The 19279-nt window shown below is 39.4% G+C and overlaps 2 protein-coding genes across 6 annotated transcripts in view; one reads left to right on the top strand and one right to left on the bottom strand.

Annotated features, from left to right (window-relative positions):
• LOC103713314 (uncharacterized) overlaps positions 1-2968 on the top strand; it is a 20506-nt gene extending 17538 nt beyond the window's left edge. For all 3 annotated transcript variants that reach the window (XM_008800192.5, XM_008800195.4, XM_008800193.5), the window contains exons 8-11: positions 105-230; positions 1145-1252; positions 1344-1486; positions 2337-2968. In XM_008800192.5, coding sequence (XP_008798414.2) covers positions 105-230; positions 1145-1252; positions 1344-1486; positions 2337-2568 — 609 coding nt within the window. In that variant the 3' untranslated portion in view covers positions 2569-2968. The remainder of the gene's footprint in view (positions 1-104; positions 231-1144; positions 1253-1343; positions 1487-2336) is intronic.
• Positions 1-17391, bottom strand: part of LOC103713315 (membrane-anchored ubiquitin-fold protein 3) — a 27212-nt gene extending 9821 nt beyond the window's left edge. The window contains exons 1-3 of one of the 3 annotated variants that reach the window (XM_008800197.6): positions 16526-17391; positions 13639-13809; positions 3472-3967 (exon numbers count right to left, since the gene is read on the bottom strand). In XM_008800197.6, the coding sequence (XP_008798419.4) occupies positions 3903-3967; positions 13639-13809; positions 16526-16655 (366 nt within the window). In that variant the 5' untranslated portion in view covers positions 16656-17391 and the 3' untranslated portion in view covers positions 3472-3902. Of the gene's footprint in view, positions 1-3471; positions 3968-13638; positions 13810-16525 lie in introns of those variants that run through there. The other 2 variants (XM_008800198.6, XM_088721800.2) reach the window with 2 other exon arrangements.
• Positions 17392-19279: the final 1888 nt, after the last annotated feature.

Raw genomic sequence — 19279 nt, forward strand, 5'->3', positions numbered from 1 at the left:
TTTGTTTTAAGAGTAGAAACAATGTAGAGGTTAGAGAACTAGTCAGTTGGATTTGATGACATCATCATTATTCAATTTGTTTTTTTTTTTTAATTATTTGATAGGATACCAAAAGTGCACTTGAACCAGAGATCGTGTTGAAGAATCGTACAGAAGGAATTGCTGGTTTCGAGGAGCATGTCAAAGAACAGCAAAGACTGAAGGCTGGCATGGACCTGCTTCAAAAAGAGGTACCCTGATGTCTCAAATACTTCACCAGATAATTAGCCTTCTATTACACTGCATAGCATCATTTGTTGTAGAAGCCCCTTTACAACAGGCTATTATTAAATTTGTATCTTCAAGATCTCACATGGAGCAACATCTCTTGGGAACTTTCTAATGAAGTCCTGTTTATCCTCATAATGATATGCAAGTAACACGTCAAACTGCAAGGATTATCAACTCTCTTCACATACTTTTTTCTACATTTCTGCTAAACTTTGTGAGGGTCAATGAACTTTAGATAGGCATCTCATCTATGACATTACAGAAGTTATTCTTACATATCATAAGCAGACTCCTAATAGATGTCACACTGCATGTCCAGAGATCTGCAGCTAAATATGGGGGTAAAATTATTTACATAAATGGTACTGAATCTTTAATGAGATGGCTGATCAATACCCTCCATGTCCCCTGTCACATTTGTTTCACGTGTCCAATAGTATGGGGTAAAACTAGGAGGCATGGTGTTAAAAAGGATCAAAGTGGGGGAAAGTCGGGAGTAGGTTTGGTAGAGGATGAAGTGAAGCCCATTTTAGATGGCTAGACACTGGCGATAGTATCAAGTGGAGAAAAAGAGGGTAACCTATTTGGGATGATTTAATCATGCAATATGGACTTCAGATGGCATAACTGCAGGGTGCAGAGAGTATAGATTTAGGATGGAGGGTCATAGAGGTGAGAAGAATGAAATAATTATTACATGATAGTAAGTATGGATAGGAATCTACTTAAATTTTGGAGGAGTTCGGACCATAAATACTCATGAATGGCGAAGTAGCATCAATAAATTGATCCCAAGTAGACAGGCTTGTCAAGTTATTCATGTTTATGGTTATTCTTATTTTAGCTTCAAGGAATGCTTTTGTTGTACTTGCAGTTGGAAAAGCTGAGGAATGAGAATTTGTCTTCTCTTCTTCCATTAGAAGATCATCATTTGGATCCATCCGTTCAGCGTTTACAAAGAGAAGTATCACATCTAGACATGGTGCGTATATTGTTATTGCCAAATATCAAATAGAAAAAGAACCCTGCTGTCCGTGTCATTGAACAAATTTTATCCCATTCCTCTTGGTCAGGCAAATGAACAATTGGGAAGCATTTTTCCTTCGTTTAAAGAATTTCCTGGCAGTGGCAATGCATTGGAAAGGGTTCTTGCATTGGAACTTGAGCTTGCAGAAGCATTGCAGACACAGAAAAAATCAGACATTCGCTTCCAGAGGTAATTATATAGCTGTGCTTCGTCATTGGATTTCCTTGTCCGTCAGTTCCAGTGCATTATTATAGGATTGTAAAGTTCCTTTTTCTGTATTATCCTTTTTGACCTTTTCCAAAGCATATCCGTTCATGGCATTATTTAACACAAGAGTGGGCTGTCTACTCCATGCCAAGGTTTAAAATAACATCCTTAGTAACATTATAATGGCAATTATAATGATTTCTAGTCTCCTCCATATGTTTATGTATGCATGTTTATATATCATTTGTATCATTATTTTTTTTCAAAATTTAAATTTTTACACCAAGTTCCCGTCCGAAAAAAGACAAGCACCATTCATCTGTTTTAATTGTGTGGACAATCTGAAAATAATGCTATTATTTTTTAGTAGTTGCTAATTATTTTTCATTATAATGTTCATTACTTTTTTACTAAGGGACTTCAAATCACATAGGATGGGTAAATAAGAGTTGTTATAACGGAAACATTGCTTTATGTCCCCTCAAGACCTATCATGACTTTCATCCAGATTTTGCCCGGTGTCTTCTTTTCACACCTATCAATTGATATACGCAAACGCTGATCTCACTGCAAAAGGTACTATTGTTAGAATTTGAGATAGGGTGAGCTGGGGATGATTACCATGTCAAAAAGGATTTCCACCAAACATATTTTAGACATGCCATAGCTGCTAATTTTGGGGTCTTCCTGCAGATTGAACTATGTTTTTGGTTGCCTCAAGTCTACAGATGCAGGCATATAATCAATCAGAGTTCCTTTAATGTCAACCAACTGCTGTCTCTTGGTAGATTACATGCCTAATACTCATATTCTCTTCCTTTTGTTTGTTCAGCTCATTTTTGAAGCAACATAATGATAAAGCAGCAGTATTCCAAAGCTTCAGAGACATCAATGAACTAATACACGATATGCTTGAGTTGAAGAGGAGGCATGCTGCTGTAGAAACCGAGCTGAAAGAAATGCAGGGTCGATACTCGCAGCTTAGCCTGCAGTTTGCTGAGGTAGAGGGAGAGAGAGAGATGCTTATAATGACACTCAAAAACAGAGTACCTAAGAAATTGTAGTTTGTTGATTCACTAGAGCCAGGGTGCACAAAGCAAGTGCCAGGGTGGACAAAGCAGTGACAGCCAATTTCTCACCAGGTGCCGCTCCCCTTTTCGAGAAGAGAGAATATGATAACTAGACCAGCCTCCATATTTTGTAAGGAGATGAGGGAATCAGGTGAACCTTGGTGAAGCATGGATGATCTATCTACTGTATATATTTGAGTATAAGCTTGGTTTTGAAACATCTATGGCTGAGGCTTATTTGGGTTGTGTAAATAAGATAAGCTGGTGCTTGTCTCAGTTATGCATCTAAATGAGCTATTCATATGTTCCAACCAAAGTGTGGTATATGATTTATTTCTTGTATACCTCATGTAATTTCTTGTATTTTACAGCAAATATAGAAATCTGTTATTGATCTTGTAGCATCTGCAATTTACTTTGCTTAAAAAATGTCATGGCCTGGTGCTTGCTATACTGCAAGGATTTTCATACAGAATGCTAAGATATTAGTTGTAAAACTATGAGTGACAAGATACCGATCATGGAACTCTGAATGAAAGGAAAAAAAGGAATCAAGTTTATTGAATATCCATAAACAACAGAGAAATTCTGTTGACCATAATATGCGTGCTTATACAAGGAGAAGCCAGTGAAGTTGGGATTTAGATCCAAGCAGTGGGAAACCTAGAAGTATTTCAGGTAAAGAATTTGGTGAAGCTTGCTTCAGGAGACCAAGCAACCAGACAGGAGAGAATGGAGAAAAGACAGCAACAAAATGTAGAAAATTCATGGTTTCTCTTTTGCTGCATATCTCTGGCTATTCCTTTGATGAATGTTGAAATCGGTCCATCCGATACGGCAGAAAGCTGATGATATGCATTCTTGAAATGAGGTACTAGTAGTAATTCTATCATTTCCAGGGAATTTTGTTTCATTTAGATTGTTTTTGTTGAATTATGAAAAATGATAAAAGGGGAAAGATCGCCAATCAGACAATGATCACATAAAAGCAACAAATAATTGGACATTTCCAATATCACCCCTCTCATTTATACAAACGCAATCAAAATCTCTAAGCTCTTCGATTTTTGATTGCTGAGGCCAAGTTCCTTTCGAACTGAATTTTTGTACTGAACTAATTTTTTATTCAGAAGGAATGAGACTCCAATTATCACTTTGATGCTTTTTCCAATGCTCCATGCAAAGATTGTGAAATATTTTATAGAATTTTTTACAGCCAGCTAAGAGAACACTGTCAAAATACTTGATCTGAACCAACAAGCCTTGTTCAACCAAACATGACCGTCAAAATGCTGACTAGAAAAGATTTATCAAGCTATTCTTTGGTGTCAGAGGATGGTACACGTGCAACGGCTCTGTTTTTGTGCATCTCCCAGCTGCTTCTCTGTACAAACTACAAGGTCAATAAGGTTCATGAAATATTGAAAAAACAACAGGTTTTTTTTCATCATTTTTTTTTGAGCAGAAGGTTTTACAATAATCAGCATGCAATCGTGTACACAAAATGAAGTGTATGTAATGTTAGAAAAGAGAATGTTGCTAGCATTTATGAATGGGTTTGTGTGTTTGTTTCAGAAGGTAATGATTACTCGGGGTTATTAAAACCACAGATCATTAAGCCCTAGGCCCTATTGTTAGCTAGAAGAGCATTCAAGTCCAATGCATGATCTACCATAGAAGAAAATCTAGCTTATGAACTATGACTCAGAACTCCAAGTGAAAGCAAAGGCAAATTATTGAAGTTGATTAGCTACACCTCATGATTTACAGAGACCTAGTCTAGAAGTGCAGAAAGGCCATAATCCAAAGGATAAAGTGTTTAGTTAATAGAAATATATACTTTTTTATCTTGGAAAAAAGCAGGACTATCAGCACTAGAATATACTGCTGGAACAATTCAAAGTCAGTTTGGCAAAATTTTTGGCTTTAGAGGTGCTGCTTTAAAGGATCTTCTGACCATTCTAGTTCTCTATTACTGTGCATATTCCCTCCAACAGTGTGAATGACTAGTTGTCTTCAACTACCCTCTTCTTCTTGATGGTGGTGGTAGGGTGTTTCGATTAGTTTTCGATACCTTTGAAGAGTAATTTGTATGTCTCATTGAACATTGCAAAGTTCCATCTTTCCTCAACTTAAAAAATGCTTGTAGTTTTTTTTTTCTGCCATCCCTAGTTGTTTTTGCTACCATTGGCTGTTTTTCCTTTCAAGTATACAGTAACTCGTAAGAAAGCAAAATCAACCCGCTGCTCAACCAATATAGTATGAGAATGCATGTAATACTTCAGAGAGGAATTCATAGTGACCAGAATATTCCAATTTACATCACAGATTTAAGTCATCTTAGACAGCACCTTTGAATAGACAATCCTCATATTTATGTCATCTATTTACCAAAATTAGGTTTCTAGTGATGAATTTGACTTCTTGTGTTGAGCAACTCAAACTAGCTGCATGAGAGAGACAGGGAGGGGGGTGGAGAGAGTAATGGTATCTTCATAATTTGTAGAAATCATGCAATGGAGAAAAAATAGAAGATTGAAGAAAACCATTTAAATCACAATCATTTCAACCATTTGATGGTCCTTTAAATTCATAATTGTGGCAATCTCTTGCTCAGTTTGGACCTTTTTTTTCTGAATCAACCCCAATCTCTTAATCAAGGAAGTCCTTGCTCATTCTAATGTGGGTCCACTTTCAAGTTCCAAGCTAAGATCAGCTGGTGCTATTGTCAAGAGCTCAAGTGCCCAATTCTTGAATTTACTATGCTTGAGATGCTGAGGAAGCAGTATTTGTGAATTAAAATAGTTGGTTTGTAACTCCTTGATAATTTAATATCTGATTCCTCATAAGATGCAATCTCTCAGGAAGCTAATAAGACAGTTTCACTTGCACCTATACTTAGATGCCTGAATGCCAGGGCATGCTACATGAGGATATTGTCTCTGAAACATTCCAAACAACACAAAACATTAGCAGACAATTGGAGTAGGAATGGTAATTCAGCTGCAGAGGGGCTTTTTGGTGAGTGTGAGTTGGATCGCTTCATGGTAGAATTAGCATATAATCTCCTATAGGTTGATCATGCATCTTGCTGAATGCAATGTACAGGGCCCAGAGGTTGTGGGAGGAACCATGCACCATAGTGGCTCATGAGGTACATGCGGCACATGATCAGCCCTTGGGCAACAATGTCATGACACCGCAAGGTAACCTAATATGTTGGTCTCTCCAACTTCATACATATAGAGATAAAAGAACCATTTTTAATGTGATTTATGGTATATGTTACATTTAGACATTAATTCTATGCCCTTTCATTTCTTCTTCTGAATCCTTTATTAGCTATACCATGCATGTCACATTCAACACCTGAATGTGTGAAACTAATTATACGAATTGCTAAATCATCACATCCCGTTCCCTGCCCCCCCACCCCACTCCACCCCCAAAAAAAGCAAAATACACACACACACACACACACACACAGAGAGAGAGAGAGAGAGGTGCGTACAGGATAGGAACTAGCACTATCATTCTATCACTTCTCCAAACTCTCTTGACTTAACAATTAAGTATGCATCATTAACATTCTTCTGTGGTTAGAATTTAATGTTTAATTTCTTTTTTATGCTCTGGACTATGTATTTTTAAGCAATCAACGATCCTTTTTCCCCCTCCACTAGAATTTTCCCCACGAAATCATTGAATGCTCAAAATTTTAACTGCTACAAAGATGTTACAAAAGTATAGATCAGATAATAGTAATGATAGAAGACTATGATTAACAAAGAAAAGAGGACAGCAAGGAAGCAACAACAAGGAACTTGATTTACATGTGGGGATCGCATGGGCGGATAATTGAGCTCAAACATTATTCTTGTAAGACCCTGGAACTGGGCCCGGTCCATTTGACCAGCCCAGCCCCAAGGTTTCGCCCTCACGTGCGACCAGAATGAAGGAGCCTCCCGAAGAAGCCGGATTTCCTAGTTTTTCTAGGGATTCTTCCGCCTCTTGGGAGATCATCCGAAGAAGAACCGGCAGACCCCAAGTCCCCTCCTTCCTTGGGCGGTCTTCTTCCTCGTGCAGCCGCCCGAAAGAGAGAGGGAGCCGAGAAGCCACAGCACGGACAATCCTTTTCCTCCTCCGTTTGCCGCCGGAAAGAAGCCGCCGGATCTTCGCTGGGGCTGAGGTAAGGTTCCTAGCTTCACCTTTTGGTTATACCATTTGAAAAAAAAAGAAGAAGAAGAAGAGAGAAGGAAAAGGAGGGGGAGGCACCCGTGGCAATCGGCATGCCTTCTGCCACAGGCGCCGCCGGCCCTCAGTGGCGGCCACCTTGAGGACCAAAAAGCACCCCCATCCCTTGTTCCTCTTCTCTGTTCAGTGAAAACAGAGAAGGAATAGTGGAAGGAGAAACAAAGAAGAAGAGAGGGAAGAAGGAGAAGGTGCGGGTTTTTCCTCTTCTCCCATGCCCATACCTCCTACGCGGGAAGAAGGAGAGAGCCGGCCACCGTGGCCGCCGCCGGCCTCGACTTGACCTCTCCCGAGCTCGCCGACCTCCATTCGCGGGAGAAAGAGAAGAAGGAAAGAGAAGAAAAGAAAAGAAAAAGAAAAAGAAAAAAAAAGAAAAGAAAAAGAAAAGGAAGAAAAGAAAAAGAAAAGAAAAGAAAAGAAAAAGAAAAGAAAAGAAAAGAAAAGCAAGAAAAAGAAAAGAAAAAATAAATAAATAAATAAAGTTAGAGGGTGGTTTACGGGTATGAACCCAAATCCGAACCCGAACCCGGGGCGCTAGACACTTCTGCAGGGTCGGCCCTGGGAGAATGTTAAAATTTAAGTTTTATAAATATATATTGTGATGAATTTTAAAAGAAAAATATGATTTTTGGATATTAGGTTCTGCGAGAAATTTGTGAGATTAATTGGATTTACTGTGGATCGCATTCAAAGTAAGTAATGAACTGTCTTCTCTAGACTCTTCATTTATATAATATTATTTTTGCATCGAATAAATTGTTAATGAATTTATATGTGATTTATGAATTTTACGAGATGATGATTTGAATGAAAAATGGATATGTAAACTGGAATAATATTTTTTGGACTATTGCTATATTTACTGTTCTTGCATTGTATATGCATATTTAGATCGGATTATAATACATGTATTATGTTACCGAAATAATTTTGATGTTCCTCAGATTTACAACTCTCAGCCTGACTATGTTCTGAACCCTGCCAATTGGGGGTTATGCATTGGCAATTCTGGCCCTACCACAGGGTATAAGTGTGGTATTCTGGCCCACTCCGCAGGGTATAAGTGTGGTATTCTGGCCCACTCCGCAGGATATAAGTGCGGTTTTGTTTCTGGCCTAGCCACAGGGTATAAGTGTGGTCGTAGTTAAAGGCTGATGAGATGAATGTGATTTGTTTCGAATCGGATTTATGATTATCTATATGGATATTTGAAAGATACGGATTTCAATGAATTTGTGCTTGAAAAGGAATTGATTATGTTATTATGTTGATTCATCGTAATTTGTATTTATATTTTATGTTATTATATGAATTGACTAGTTAAGGTGTTTATTACTTACTGGGCTGTCTAGCTCATTATACGATTTCTTACTGTTTTTACAGATCCGAAGAATTAGCTCGATCCGGAGTTTTACAATATGGGAGAGCGAATAAAAGAATTATGATACAAGTTATCTTAGATTAGGTTTTATTTAAATTAATGTTCTATCTTTATTGTTCCGCTGCGCATTGAGAACTGTGAAACTTTATAATTTGTGTCAGTCAGTGGAATAAGATTGCATTTATTTCAGCTGAATTATTTTAGTTATATATTTGAGATATTTGGTTAAGATGCCTGAATTATTTTGGATTTATATAATTGAGATGTTTGGTTTAGATGCCTTGCATGCTCGTAGGGAGAGTTTCCTACTGGTGTGCGGCGGTTGGCGCGACCCCCGGCTCGCGATCTCGGGCCGGGGGCATGACAACTTTTATGGTATCAGAGCATAATTGGATAAATTACGAGATAAAAAAATCTGACATGACATGAGTGTAGGTGGGTAGACACTAGGGACATTGGGACGTTAGCTTTTTATGATGATTGTAACAACCATTCTATGTACTTGTAATGAACTGGTAAGCTTATTATTGGCATGCTGCTATCTGATAGACATAGGTCAGGATGCCTCCACGTCGGACGAGAAAGACTACTCGCAGAGCTACTAATAAGGCATCCAACCCGCAAAATGACAGCACACCCCAACAAGTTGGTAACACCCCTCAGCAGGAGAGAGTCGTCAATCCTGCTAGTGATACTCAGACAGGACAACAAGAACCGGGCCTAGGCCAGGTTATGCAGACCATAGTGGGCCTTATGCAGATGCAACAGCAGGTGCAACAACAGGTGCAACAGCAGTTGCTCCAACAACAAGCGCAGTTGTCCCAGACACAACCACAACAAGGATGAGGAGAACAGTGTGAACAGCGTAGCAGTATAGCTGAATTTAAGAGGCTGGCTCCTCCAGCTTTCAAGGGGACTACAGAACCGTTGGAAGCGGACAATTGGCTTACAGAGATGGAAAAAGCATTTGCTGTCTTGAGATGCCAGGATGATGAAAAGATTTTGTTTGCAAGGTGAGGCATTCAACTGGTGGCGGATGTTGGAACATAAATATGAGCAGGATAGGGAGCCACTCACTTGGGAAAGATTTCGAGGAGCATTTTATGATAAGTATTTTCCTCGGAGTGTAAGGACGCAGAAAGAGCAGGAGTTTATTCACCTAAAGCAAAGAAATATGACTGTTGCAGAATATGAAGCCAAATTTACCGAGCTAGCCAAATTTGTTCCAAAGTTAGTCGAAGATGAACTAGATCGAACACATAAATTTGAGATGAGACTAAAGACTGAAATTAGAAAATAAGTGGTACCTTATGAATTGACTACCTATGCAGCTGTGGTAAATAAGGCTTTAATAATTGAAAGGGAAGTTATTGATGAACGGTTGGAAAGGGAAAGAAATCAAAAGAAGGAAAACAGGTCAAATGAATTTCAGGGGCAGAGCAATGAAAACGCCGAAAGTTCAAACAAGAAATCCACGAGTGACAACCTTAAGCAGATGAATATCAATAAATGTTCCAGATGTGGTAAGGCTCATGCTGACAAGGATTGCCATTGGAACACCGGTGCCTGTTTTAGATGTGGTAAGATAGGTCATAAAATTGCAGACTGCCCACAAAGAAACGAGAATAGATCTACTCAGGCAATGGAAGGAAGCCAGGGGCCAAAGACTCAAGGAAGAGTATTTGCACTTACACAGCAAGACGCACAGGCTTCTGATGTGTTGACGACAGGTATTAATCTAGTGCCAATATTTATTTCTATTTATTGTCTAACCATACCCACTGCTCTTTGTTAGACAACTCATTATACTGCTAGAAAAGATTAAATAGTTACATAAAATTTTTGATTAATTGTCAAAAGAAGAATATGAACTTTTAAATTTCGAAAGTGTTCACACGGATTAAGATATAATAATAAATGTACCAATAAGCAAGTAATTCTAGGAAAAAAAAATCTAGACTTGACATGGGTATGTTGAGGTTTAAATCAGTGTGTGCAGAGAAAGTGTGGTGAATGGAATTAGACATTGGTCAGACAAAACGACTTTGATTTGAAGAGTGTTATGACTTGATTTGGAAGAAGTATTCTCTACTATTGAACTACATGTACGAAAATTTCGTAGACGAAATTTCTTTTAAGGAAGGGAGGATGTGAGACCCTGGAACTGGGCCCGGTCCATTTGACCGGCCCAGCCCCAAGGTTTCGCCCTCACGTGCCGAAGAAGCCGGATTCCCTAGTTTTTCTAGGGATTCTTCCGCCTCTTGTGAGATCATCCGAAGAAGAGCCGGCAGACCCCAAGTCCCCTCCTTCCTCGGGCGGTCTTCTTCCTCGTGCAACCGCCCGAAAGAGAGAGAGAGGGAGCCGAGAAGCCACAGCACGGACGATCCTTTTCCTCCTCTGTTTGCCGTTGGAAAGAAGCCGCCGGATCTTCGCCGGGGCTGAGGTAAGGTTCCTAGCTTCACCTCTTGGTTATACCATTTGAAAAAAAAAGAAGAAGAGAGAAGGAAAAGGAGGGGGAGGCACCCGTGGCAATCGGCATGCCTTCGGCCACAGGCGCCGCCGGCCCTCAGTGGCGGTCACCTTGAGGACCAAAAAGCACCCCCATCCCTTGTTCCTCTTCTCTGTTCAGTGAAAACAGAGAAGGAATAGTGGAAGGAGAAACAAAGAAGAAGAGAGGGAAGAAGGAGAAGGTGCGGGTTTTTCCTCTTCTCCCGTGCCCATACCTCCTCCGCGGGAAGAAGGAGAGAGAGCCGGCCGCTGTGGCCGCCGCCGGCCTCGACTTGACCTCTCCCGAGCTCGCCGACCTCCATTCGTGGGAGAAAGAGAAGAAGGAAAAAGAAAAAGAAAAGAGAAGGAAAGAGAAGAAAAGAAAAGAAAAAGAAAAAGAAAAAAAAAGAAAAGAAAAAGAAAAGGGAAGGGAAGGAAAGAAAAGAAAAGAAAAAGAAAAGAAAAAGAAAAGAAAAGAAAAGAAAAGAAAAGCAAGAAAAAGAAAAGAAAAAATAAATAAATAAAGGGAGAGCGTGGTTTACGGGTATGAACCCGAATCCGAACCCGAACCCGGGGCGCTAGACACTTCTGCAGGGTCGGCCCTGGGAGAATGTTAAAATTTAAGTTTTATAAATATATATTGTGTTTAATTTTTTTTTAAAAAATATGATTTTTGGATATTAGATTCTGCGAGAAATTTGTGAGATTAATTGGATTTACTGTGGATCGCGTTCAAAGTAAGTAATGAACTGCCTTCTCTAGACTCTTCATTTATATAATATTATTTTTGCATCGAATAAATTGTTAATGAATTTATATGTGATTTATGAATTTTACGAGATGATGATTTGAATGAAAAATGGATATGTAAACAGGAATAATATTTTTCGGACTATTGCTATATTTACTGTTCTTGCATTGTATATGCATATTTAGATCGGATATGATACATGTATTATGTTACCGAAAGAATTTTGATGTTTCTCAGATTTAGAACTCTCAGCCTGACTATGTTCTGGACCCTGCCAATTGGGGGTTATGCATTGGCAATTCTGGCCCCACCACAGAATATAAGTGTGGTATTCACTCCGCAGGGTATAAGTGCGGTATTCTGGCCCACTCCGCAGGGTATAAGTGCGGTATTCTGGCCCACTCCGCAGGGTATAAGTGCGGTTCTGTTTCTGGCCTAGCCGCAGGGTATAAGTGTGGTCGTAGTTAAAAGCTGATGAAATGAATGTGATTTGTTTCGAATCAGATTTATGATTATGTATATGGATATTTGAAAGATACGGATTTCAATGAATTTGTGCTTGAAAAGAAATTGATTATGTTATTATGTTGATTCATCGTAATTTGTATTTATATCTTATGTTATTATATGAATTGACTAGTTAAGGTGTTTATTACTTACTGGGCTGTCTAGCTCATCATACGATTTCTTACTGTTTTTACAGATCCGAAGAATTAGCTCGATCCGGGGTTTTACAATATGGGAGAGCGAATAAAAGAATTATGACACAAGTTATCTTAGATTAGGTTTTATTTAAATTAATGTTCTATCTTTATTGTTCCGCTGTGCATTGAGAACTGTGAAACTTTATAATTTGTATCAGTCAGTGGAATAAGATTGCATTTATTTCAGCTGAATTATTTTAGTTATATATTTGAGATATTTGGTTAAGATGCCTGAATTATTTTGGATTTATATAATTGAGATGTTTGGTTTAGATGCCTTGCATGTTCGTAGGGAGAGTTTCCTACGGGTGTGCGGCGGTTGGCGCGACCCCCGGCTCGCGATCTCGGGCTGAGGGCGTGACAATTCTCATAAAGGATGTGATTCAGATGCTGCTAACATTTCTTTAGACAATTGGGATTCTCTTTCAGTCTTTCTTTTTCTTCACTTGATACTTGATAGTCAATTGAGAAATCAATATTAATTTTGAAAATTGGTCCATGAAATAGAAAAAAGGTTAGACAACTGTCATAATTTTCCGATCACTGCCAAGTCAAATTACAATTTCTAGTCCTAGTACACAATAAATCAACATCAGTTCAGGAAACTAAATGGCCTAACGATTGACCCATATATCATCCTCCAAGGCCCCCTTGGATTGCACCCCACATCATACCCAATGATAATCATCAAGCCAAAATATTGTCCTGATCTAATAACACCTATTTCCCAAAAAATGACTAGCTTCAGGTCTAACATACTGGTGAAAAATACTCATATTTCAATTGGATTAGAATTTGTTTTTAAATCATTAGTCTCTTTACCATGGTCTGCCGTATCGGTACGTACCAGTCCGGCCTGGGATCCGTATCGGATCAGCGTGGAATCCGGTACCGCTAGCTTATCGTTGGAGAATCGGTATGAGACCGGTACAGACCGGTACGGGACCGGTATGTACCGGTCCGGGCCGCCACCGGTACGCCGACTGGTACCATTATGGTGGACCTTGCTCTTTACTATATTAGGAGTACATAATTAAGTTGGCTGTTTGGAATGCTGTGGGTTTAATTTGGGTTAAGTTAGTAATAACAAATAAACTGGATGCGGAACAGTTGCTATTCTAGCATTAGCTTAGTTGTAGAGTGATCTGGTTTCTGCAAATATCCTCCTCAAAACATTGTTCCAAAATTTATCTATGTGAATGCTTATTTTCTACTAGACTATTCAAAGTTCTTTTTCCACAAAATTTGCTCTAGCAGTTAAAACAAGTTACTTAAACTCAACAAAACAAATGGTCAAAGGAGGCTAACACCATCTAAACTAAAAATTCCACGAAGGGTAAACCTACAGTACATACGATAAATCATAAAACCATTTGAAATTTTGAATTGATGACTAAACTGAAAGCAGTATAGATAAGAAATCTGAACGCGCGCAATCAGGAAGCATTTAAATAAACAAACAATAAATTGCAGGAACAACAAAACAATACCATTATTTTTGTCAAGTTGGGGAGGCCGCACAACAACATGCATAGTGATAACACCACCTGGAAGCTCTCCAACAGGCACTCTGGACTCCGAAAGTGTCTGGTTGTTCTCCAATATTTTTCCCGCATTAATGAGTTTCACATCATTTATTGTTTTGGGGGTAATTTCTTTGTCTGTTGATAATGTAATGTTCAGTAACAGAAGCATCAAATACATAACCAAATAACAATATCACAACTAGACGATCAGAGAGACTAAATTTTTAAATAAGAAATGGCAGCCCATTTTTCTACTTTAAAGTGAGATACAATGATAATATGATAAATGGAGATACTGTCTATTATTTTGCAAGTTAATAAGTTACTATGTACCCATGAAACGGAAGATCATTGATGGAAATCAGGAGTCCAGGTTTTTGTCTTGTTGTGTAAGTGGTGTGCAAGCACGGATGTGTAAGATTGTAGCATCATCCATAACTTAATAGCATGTGATGAAAATGTTGTCCATGATGATGCCATGGGCATTTGGCACCACATATTTGTCGTATGCAGTTAAATAATCACAGTTGGTTTTCCATATAGTGGTTAGGACATGTGTGAAAAAGAGCTCCTTTTTTTGATATTCTCCAAACAGTGCCCTATGTACTTATTACTGAATCCGCCTAGCTGCCAGGAGACTTCTGTTTGATCCATATCCGACAGGTAACAGTTTCAGGTTCCCCAAGAAAACCTATGTTCATCTCTTAATCCTAGTCTCCTTGGATTAACACACTCCATGTAAACCTGACAATATTTGAGGGTTTACATTTATCAGTCAACCGATAACTAAAAGACTGATATACCTTATGAAGATCCAAAATTACTACTCGGTTCCAGCTTACTGATCTCAGCAAGAGTTCTCTTTCTTTAGATTTTACTCTTAGCTACCATGCTGTCCGACACAATAACCATCCTCTTCTCTCGGATATCTTGATTATATACCTTCATCTGCCAACCATTGGAAGCCAAGAACTATTCTCCTTCCCAGTAGACCAAGTTTTCAACATGAGCAACAAAATCCAAAGTAGTCAACATTTCAGCAGGAAGGAAACTGACACATTCACAAATATGAAGGCATATACTCAAAGCATAATCATAGACAACCACAGATGTTCTTCATACGGCTGCAATCATGTTAATTATGATTAACAGCCTACGTCTCCTCAAGAAATAGTACATATCAAGAGGGTGGCTAGATTCCTAGGTTCATACAGTGGTAATCGATAAATATTTCATCCCAAATTGTGAGGAAATGGAAGGTTGGTACTTGGCTGAGTAGCACTTTGCACATTTGCAGAACATACAATATGACGGACCTGAGGACCATCACAGCTACTTTATATGATTCGCTTGAGCTTATTCCCTCTGCAGAGTACAAAGCTATCTTGAAGCACCATGATATAGATATCCAAATGCATGCCCAAGATTATTGCATTTTGGTATCAGACTCATGGTGTAGAGCCATAAGACAAAACTTCAATGATCAGGTAAAAGTTTTTGCGTTAAAAAGAATTGTGGTTATCTTGTGAAGGTTTGTATCCCATCAAGTAAATTCTTAGAGTTAATCGTTCATATCATTTGCTCTGTAAGGGATATCTGAAACAATGGACCTATCTGACCACTATGTGGGTTAAATAGATGCTCCAATTTGGACAACCAAAAAGGCCAGCACGTGGATTACAAAACTTGAACACCTTGCTTTACCATTTTGGGTCCAAAAAAACTTCCTTCCTCTACAACTAAATAGAACAGCGGAATACTTGACAGTATGCTGTTCTTATGGTGCATCAGTCCAGTATCAGTGATGAGCTCCTGCGTCATGTACTTGTGCTGTTAGCAACATGGCATGCAAATTTTTTTTCAAAAAAATGGCAATGCGAGATTTAAGCATTAAAGACAGCATACTCTTAACAGTTCAATGAATCCATAGATATCTAAGAATGGCTGTGAACAGGAGGAACAAGAGAAGATGGTGGAGAGTATCAAATGGATGGATGGCACCAATCAAAGCATGTGCCTCTGTCAGAGTTCTTGCAAAAGAGTCATTAAAAACCAGTGGATTAAGTGCTGGATGTAACAGAATTATCAGGAGATCTAAGATGAGGATTGTCCCATCTCACCGCACAAGTGTGTGATCTTTTTAAACCAGAGATTCAGAAGTATTAATCATAAAAGTCAGGAAAACCACATAAGGACAAGAGAAACAAATCCAACCAAGCTCAGTGATATGACTATTTTTGTTAGCTAAATATCTACTCAAAGGGGAAGTTGCACCAATAACAATATTACATATCTGATCACAATTTAACTCATGATGGACAATATAAACATTATTGCATACAAGCATCATCCCACCAAGGTGGTGCAGCCCATATCAATTTAATGGAAGAGGGGAGAAAATTAAAAGCCACATTACTAGTGTCAATATATTTCAAAAACAATATAATTACATTGGTAAGGTGCGATTTTTGGTGAGAAGAAACCCGAGCAACTGCCATGCTGATACCAATCTACAGTACAGGTCACTATGAATCTAAAGAGATATGACTGTCGAACCTCACATCAGATATTGGTCATGAACAGCTAACCAAAAAGTCATGCGAGCACCTAAGCTATAATTATAACTCAACATCTGCAGCATAAACAAATATGTCAAGCTAGATGACCCTAAAAGATTTCTCGAAGGCCTATAATTAAAGGAATAAGTTAGAACTAATAGGATTAAAATCATTGGACTCTGACATAAATTTTACTCACCCCAATCTTACCTACAATATAAGTGTACAACATATGAAAATTTTTAAGAAAATCTAATCCTACTTAAAATTTACAAAGGCCATCGTGCTCTTACCTTGAGGCCACCGAGCCAGTATGACTTCTTTGAGAGATGCCACGGTGGTCGAAGGATCATACTTGTCCGGCCCAATGTCAGAGCCATCAAAAAGCCTAAACTTAAGCTCAATCGAATCATCCTCTGCCATTGGAAAAGGAATGGAAAATAGAATCCTCAGCTCAAATTCTCATGATTCTTGCTCTTGAGACATTGAATTCTACCATAACCCACACAAACTAATCAAGACACAATCTAAAAAGAAAACCGCTCAAGATCCAGATCAAACCACACGATTCTAAGGAAGAAACAAATCATATAGCTGCACCAAAATCACTACTTCCCCCCTCCCCGCCACCCAAACAAACAAAAAAAAAAGGATCTTTAAAAACCAAAACAAAACACTAAATCGCTTTCTAAAACATTGGAATCCTCTAGATTTTCCCCGAGAAAACTCGGATCAAATTAACAGGGCCCACGTCGAGAGATCGCTCCAAAATCCCGTTTTGACGCCATTTCTCGCATCAAAATTAGATTTTGCGCATAAAAAAAAATCACCGAGGAAGATTTAAGAGAAGAGCTCTAGTATTCTTTCCAAACCTCTCTCTCTTTCCGTATGTGTGCTTTTGTGGGCCTTTATCTATGGAGAAGGAACCAAGGTACACGGCAAACTTCTCGAACTAAAAAATATTGACTGAATCTATTCCCCCCTCTCTAACGAAGACGCCAAGACCAAGGAAAGAAGATCACGTGGCTGCCCACTAATATTTCTTTTATTTAAAGAGAAGAAGAAAAATAAAAAATTTCCTGCCTGAATGATTCCAAGGCTTTAAAACATAACGGCGTTATCCCGTTGGAACGGTTGTGAAGGTTATCGCTGCCGACGGTTATGATGAAAATAATAAGACCCGTTAATCATCCTGGTTCAGCCTCAGACAAATTTTTGGATCAAAAATCTCAACTCCTAGCACTCAATTACTACAACAAAACATATCAATAATAATATTAAATCAGCAAGCGCTTTTCTCCTTAAATTAAAAAAAAAACACATGATGTGTGCCGCATCATGAAGAAAACTAATGAAGAAAATTGACAAATGGCAACGTTTTGGAAAAAAAAGATCACAATCTAATAATGAAAAGATTGCGTAACAAATATTATTTGCTTCATGTAGCAATAGCTGCTATCCGATGACCCACTATATATTCCAGTGCTACAATGGCTAGGCTTTGGTTCCAATCTTCAAATAAGAACTTGGGGGCTCGTTCGACTTTATGCTGGTTAGATGTAAGGTCGATCATGTTCCACTTCACCCCATGGCACTAACCTCAGGGTCTATATATTGTCGCAGAAAAAAGACGCTTAGATACGCTTAAAGTCCGTGTTCTCTTCGCTAGCCGGGACGGCCAGGATAGGCAACTCCATTTACAGGATGGCATTCGTAAACGGATGAAACAGCAGCAGGAGTGATTCATGGAAGGGTGGACTCTAACAAGCATGCTATACTCTAATCTCCCCATTACATAAAGAGTAGATGGTTCTCTTATAATATTTCTTTTAACTTTCTTTCATATATTGACAGATAAAATTCATTGATAAATATGAAAGGAACATATCTTTCCCTAGGCACAATGCCCTAAGATTTCGAAGCTATAACAAATGCTGGAGTTGATCCCAAGTTTTTAGTACAACCACCACCAGACTTCACTTGCAAGTTAATATACACCTTCACTTATAAATATATTGCTCCATATCTACAACAGAACATTCTTGTAAACATGGGTGAAAAATGGTCCTCTCTGAATTCTAATTCCTTGGCATCTTCTGGGAAGAGTGTGGCATCTCATCAGTGCGGTTGGTTTCATTCATTAGGTTAAATCTCACCATCTTTCTGAGGGACCATCACAAAGGTTCCACCAGCATTTTGTTCGTAGAGAGCTACCACAACTTAAGCTGTTCAAAAATTCAGGCTACTAAAGAGGTGGATCCTTCATTGGTTTAAATAATTCTAAATTGTTCTTAAGTTGCATTCATTTAATGATGGAGAGCCATAATGCAAAGCCTTTACATTGCCGCATCTAAATCTGGTGGTTGGCGGTCTGGCAACAAACCATATGCATGAAATCATATCTCAATAGCAGGAAACCTCTGCCTAGGTTGCTGCTCTCATTTTAAAATCACCCAGGAAAAGTTTGAGAGAGAGGAGTGAGAGAGAGCCGCGTCAATAGTCGTGCGGTCTTGGGGGGTTTTCCTCAAACGGGTGTGGGGTGGCTCAGATGGCCGACAGTAGGGCTAAGGAGAGGGAGACGGGGGCGCATGGGAGGTCCGGGGGGTTGGGGCGCCAGCCCCTTAGGGCCGACTCGAAGGGTGTGTCATGGGCGGCGGTGGCTAGGGGTTCGGCGAATCAAGGTCGATGGACACGCCACCAGATCTCGGAGCGGGAGCTGGGAGCCCTGAAGACTTGTTTCACGGAAGTCCTGGAGGTCCCTGAGGAGAGGTTGGAGATGACCAGGAAGGAGTGGAGGAGTACCTCTGTTTTTATGCAAAGTGTGGGGCGGAAGGTTCCGGCGGAGTGGGTTGGGCGGGGGCTGAGAAGGATGGGGAACCTGGACTATAATGTCGAGGTCGTTACAATGGCTGACGACGTCTTGGCGGTCCGCTTCGCCTGCGAGGAGGATCGGGAGGCCATGCTGGTGAGGGGGCCATATTTAGTGGCCGGCCAACTTCTCACGATGGAACGGTGGAAGCCAAACTTCATCACCGGCTCCGGTGGTG

This window comes from Phoenix dactylifera, chromosome 5 (assembly GCF_051530095.1).
Source record: "Phoenix dactylifera cultivar Ajwa chromosome 5, Ajwa_hap1_PhDact_Kaust_v1.1, whole genome shotgun sequence".
Lineage (NCBI taxonomy): Eukaryota > Viridiplantae > Streptophyta > Magnoliopsida > Arecales > Arecaceae > Phoenix > Phoenix dactylifera.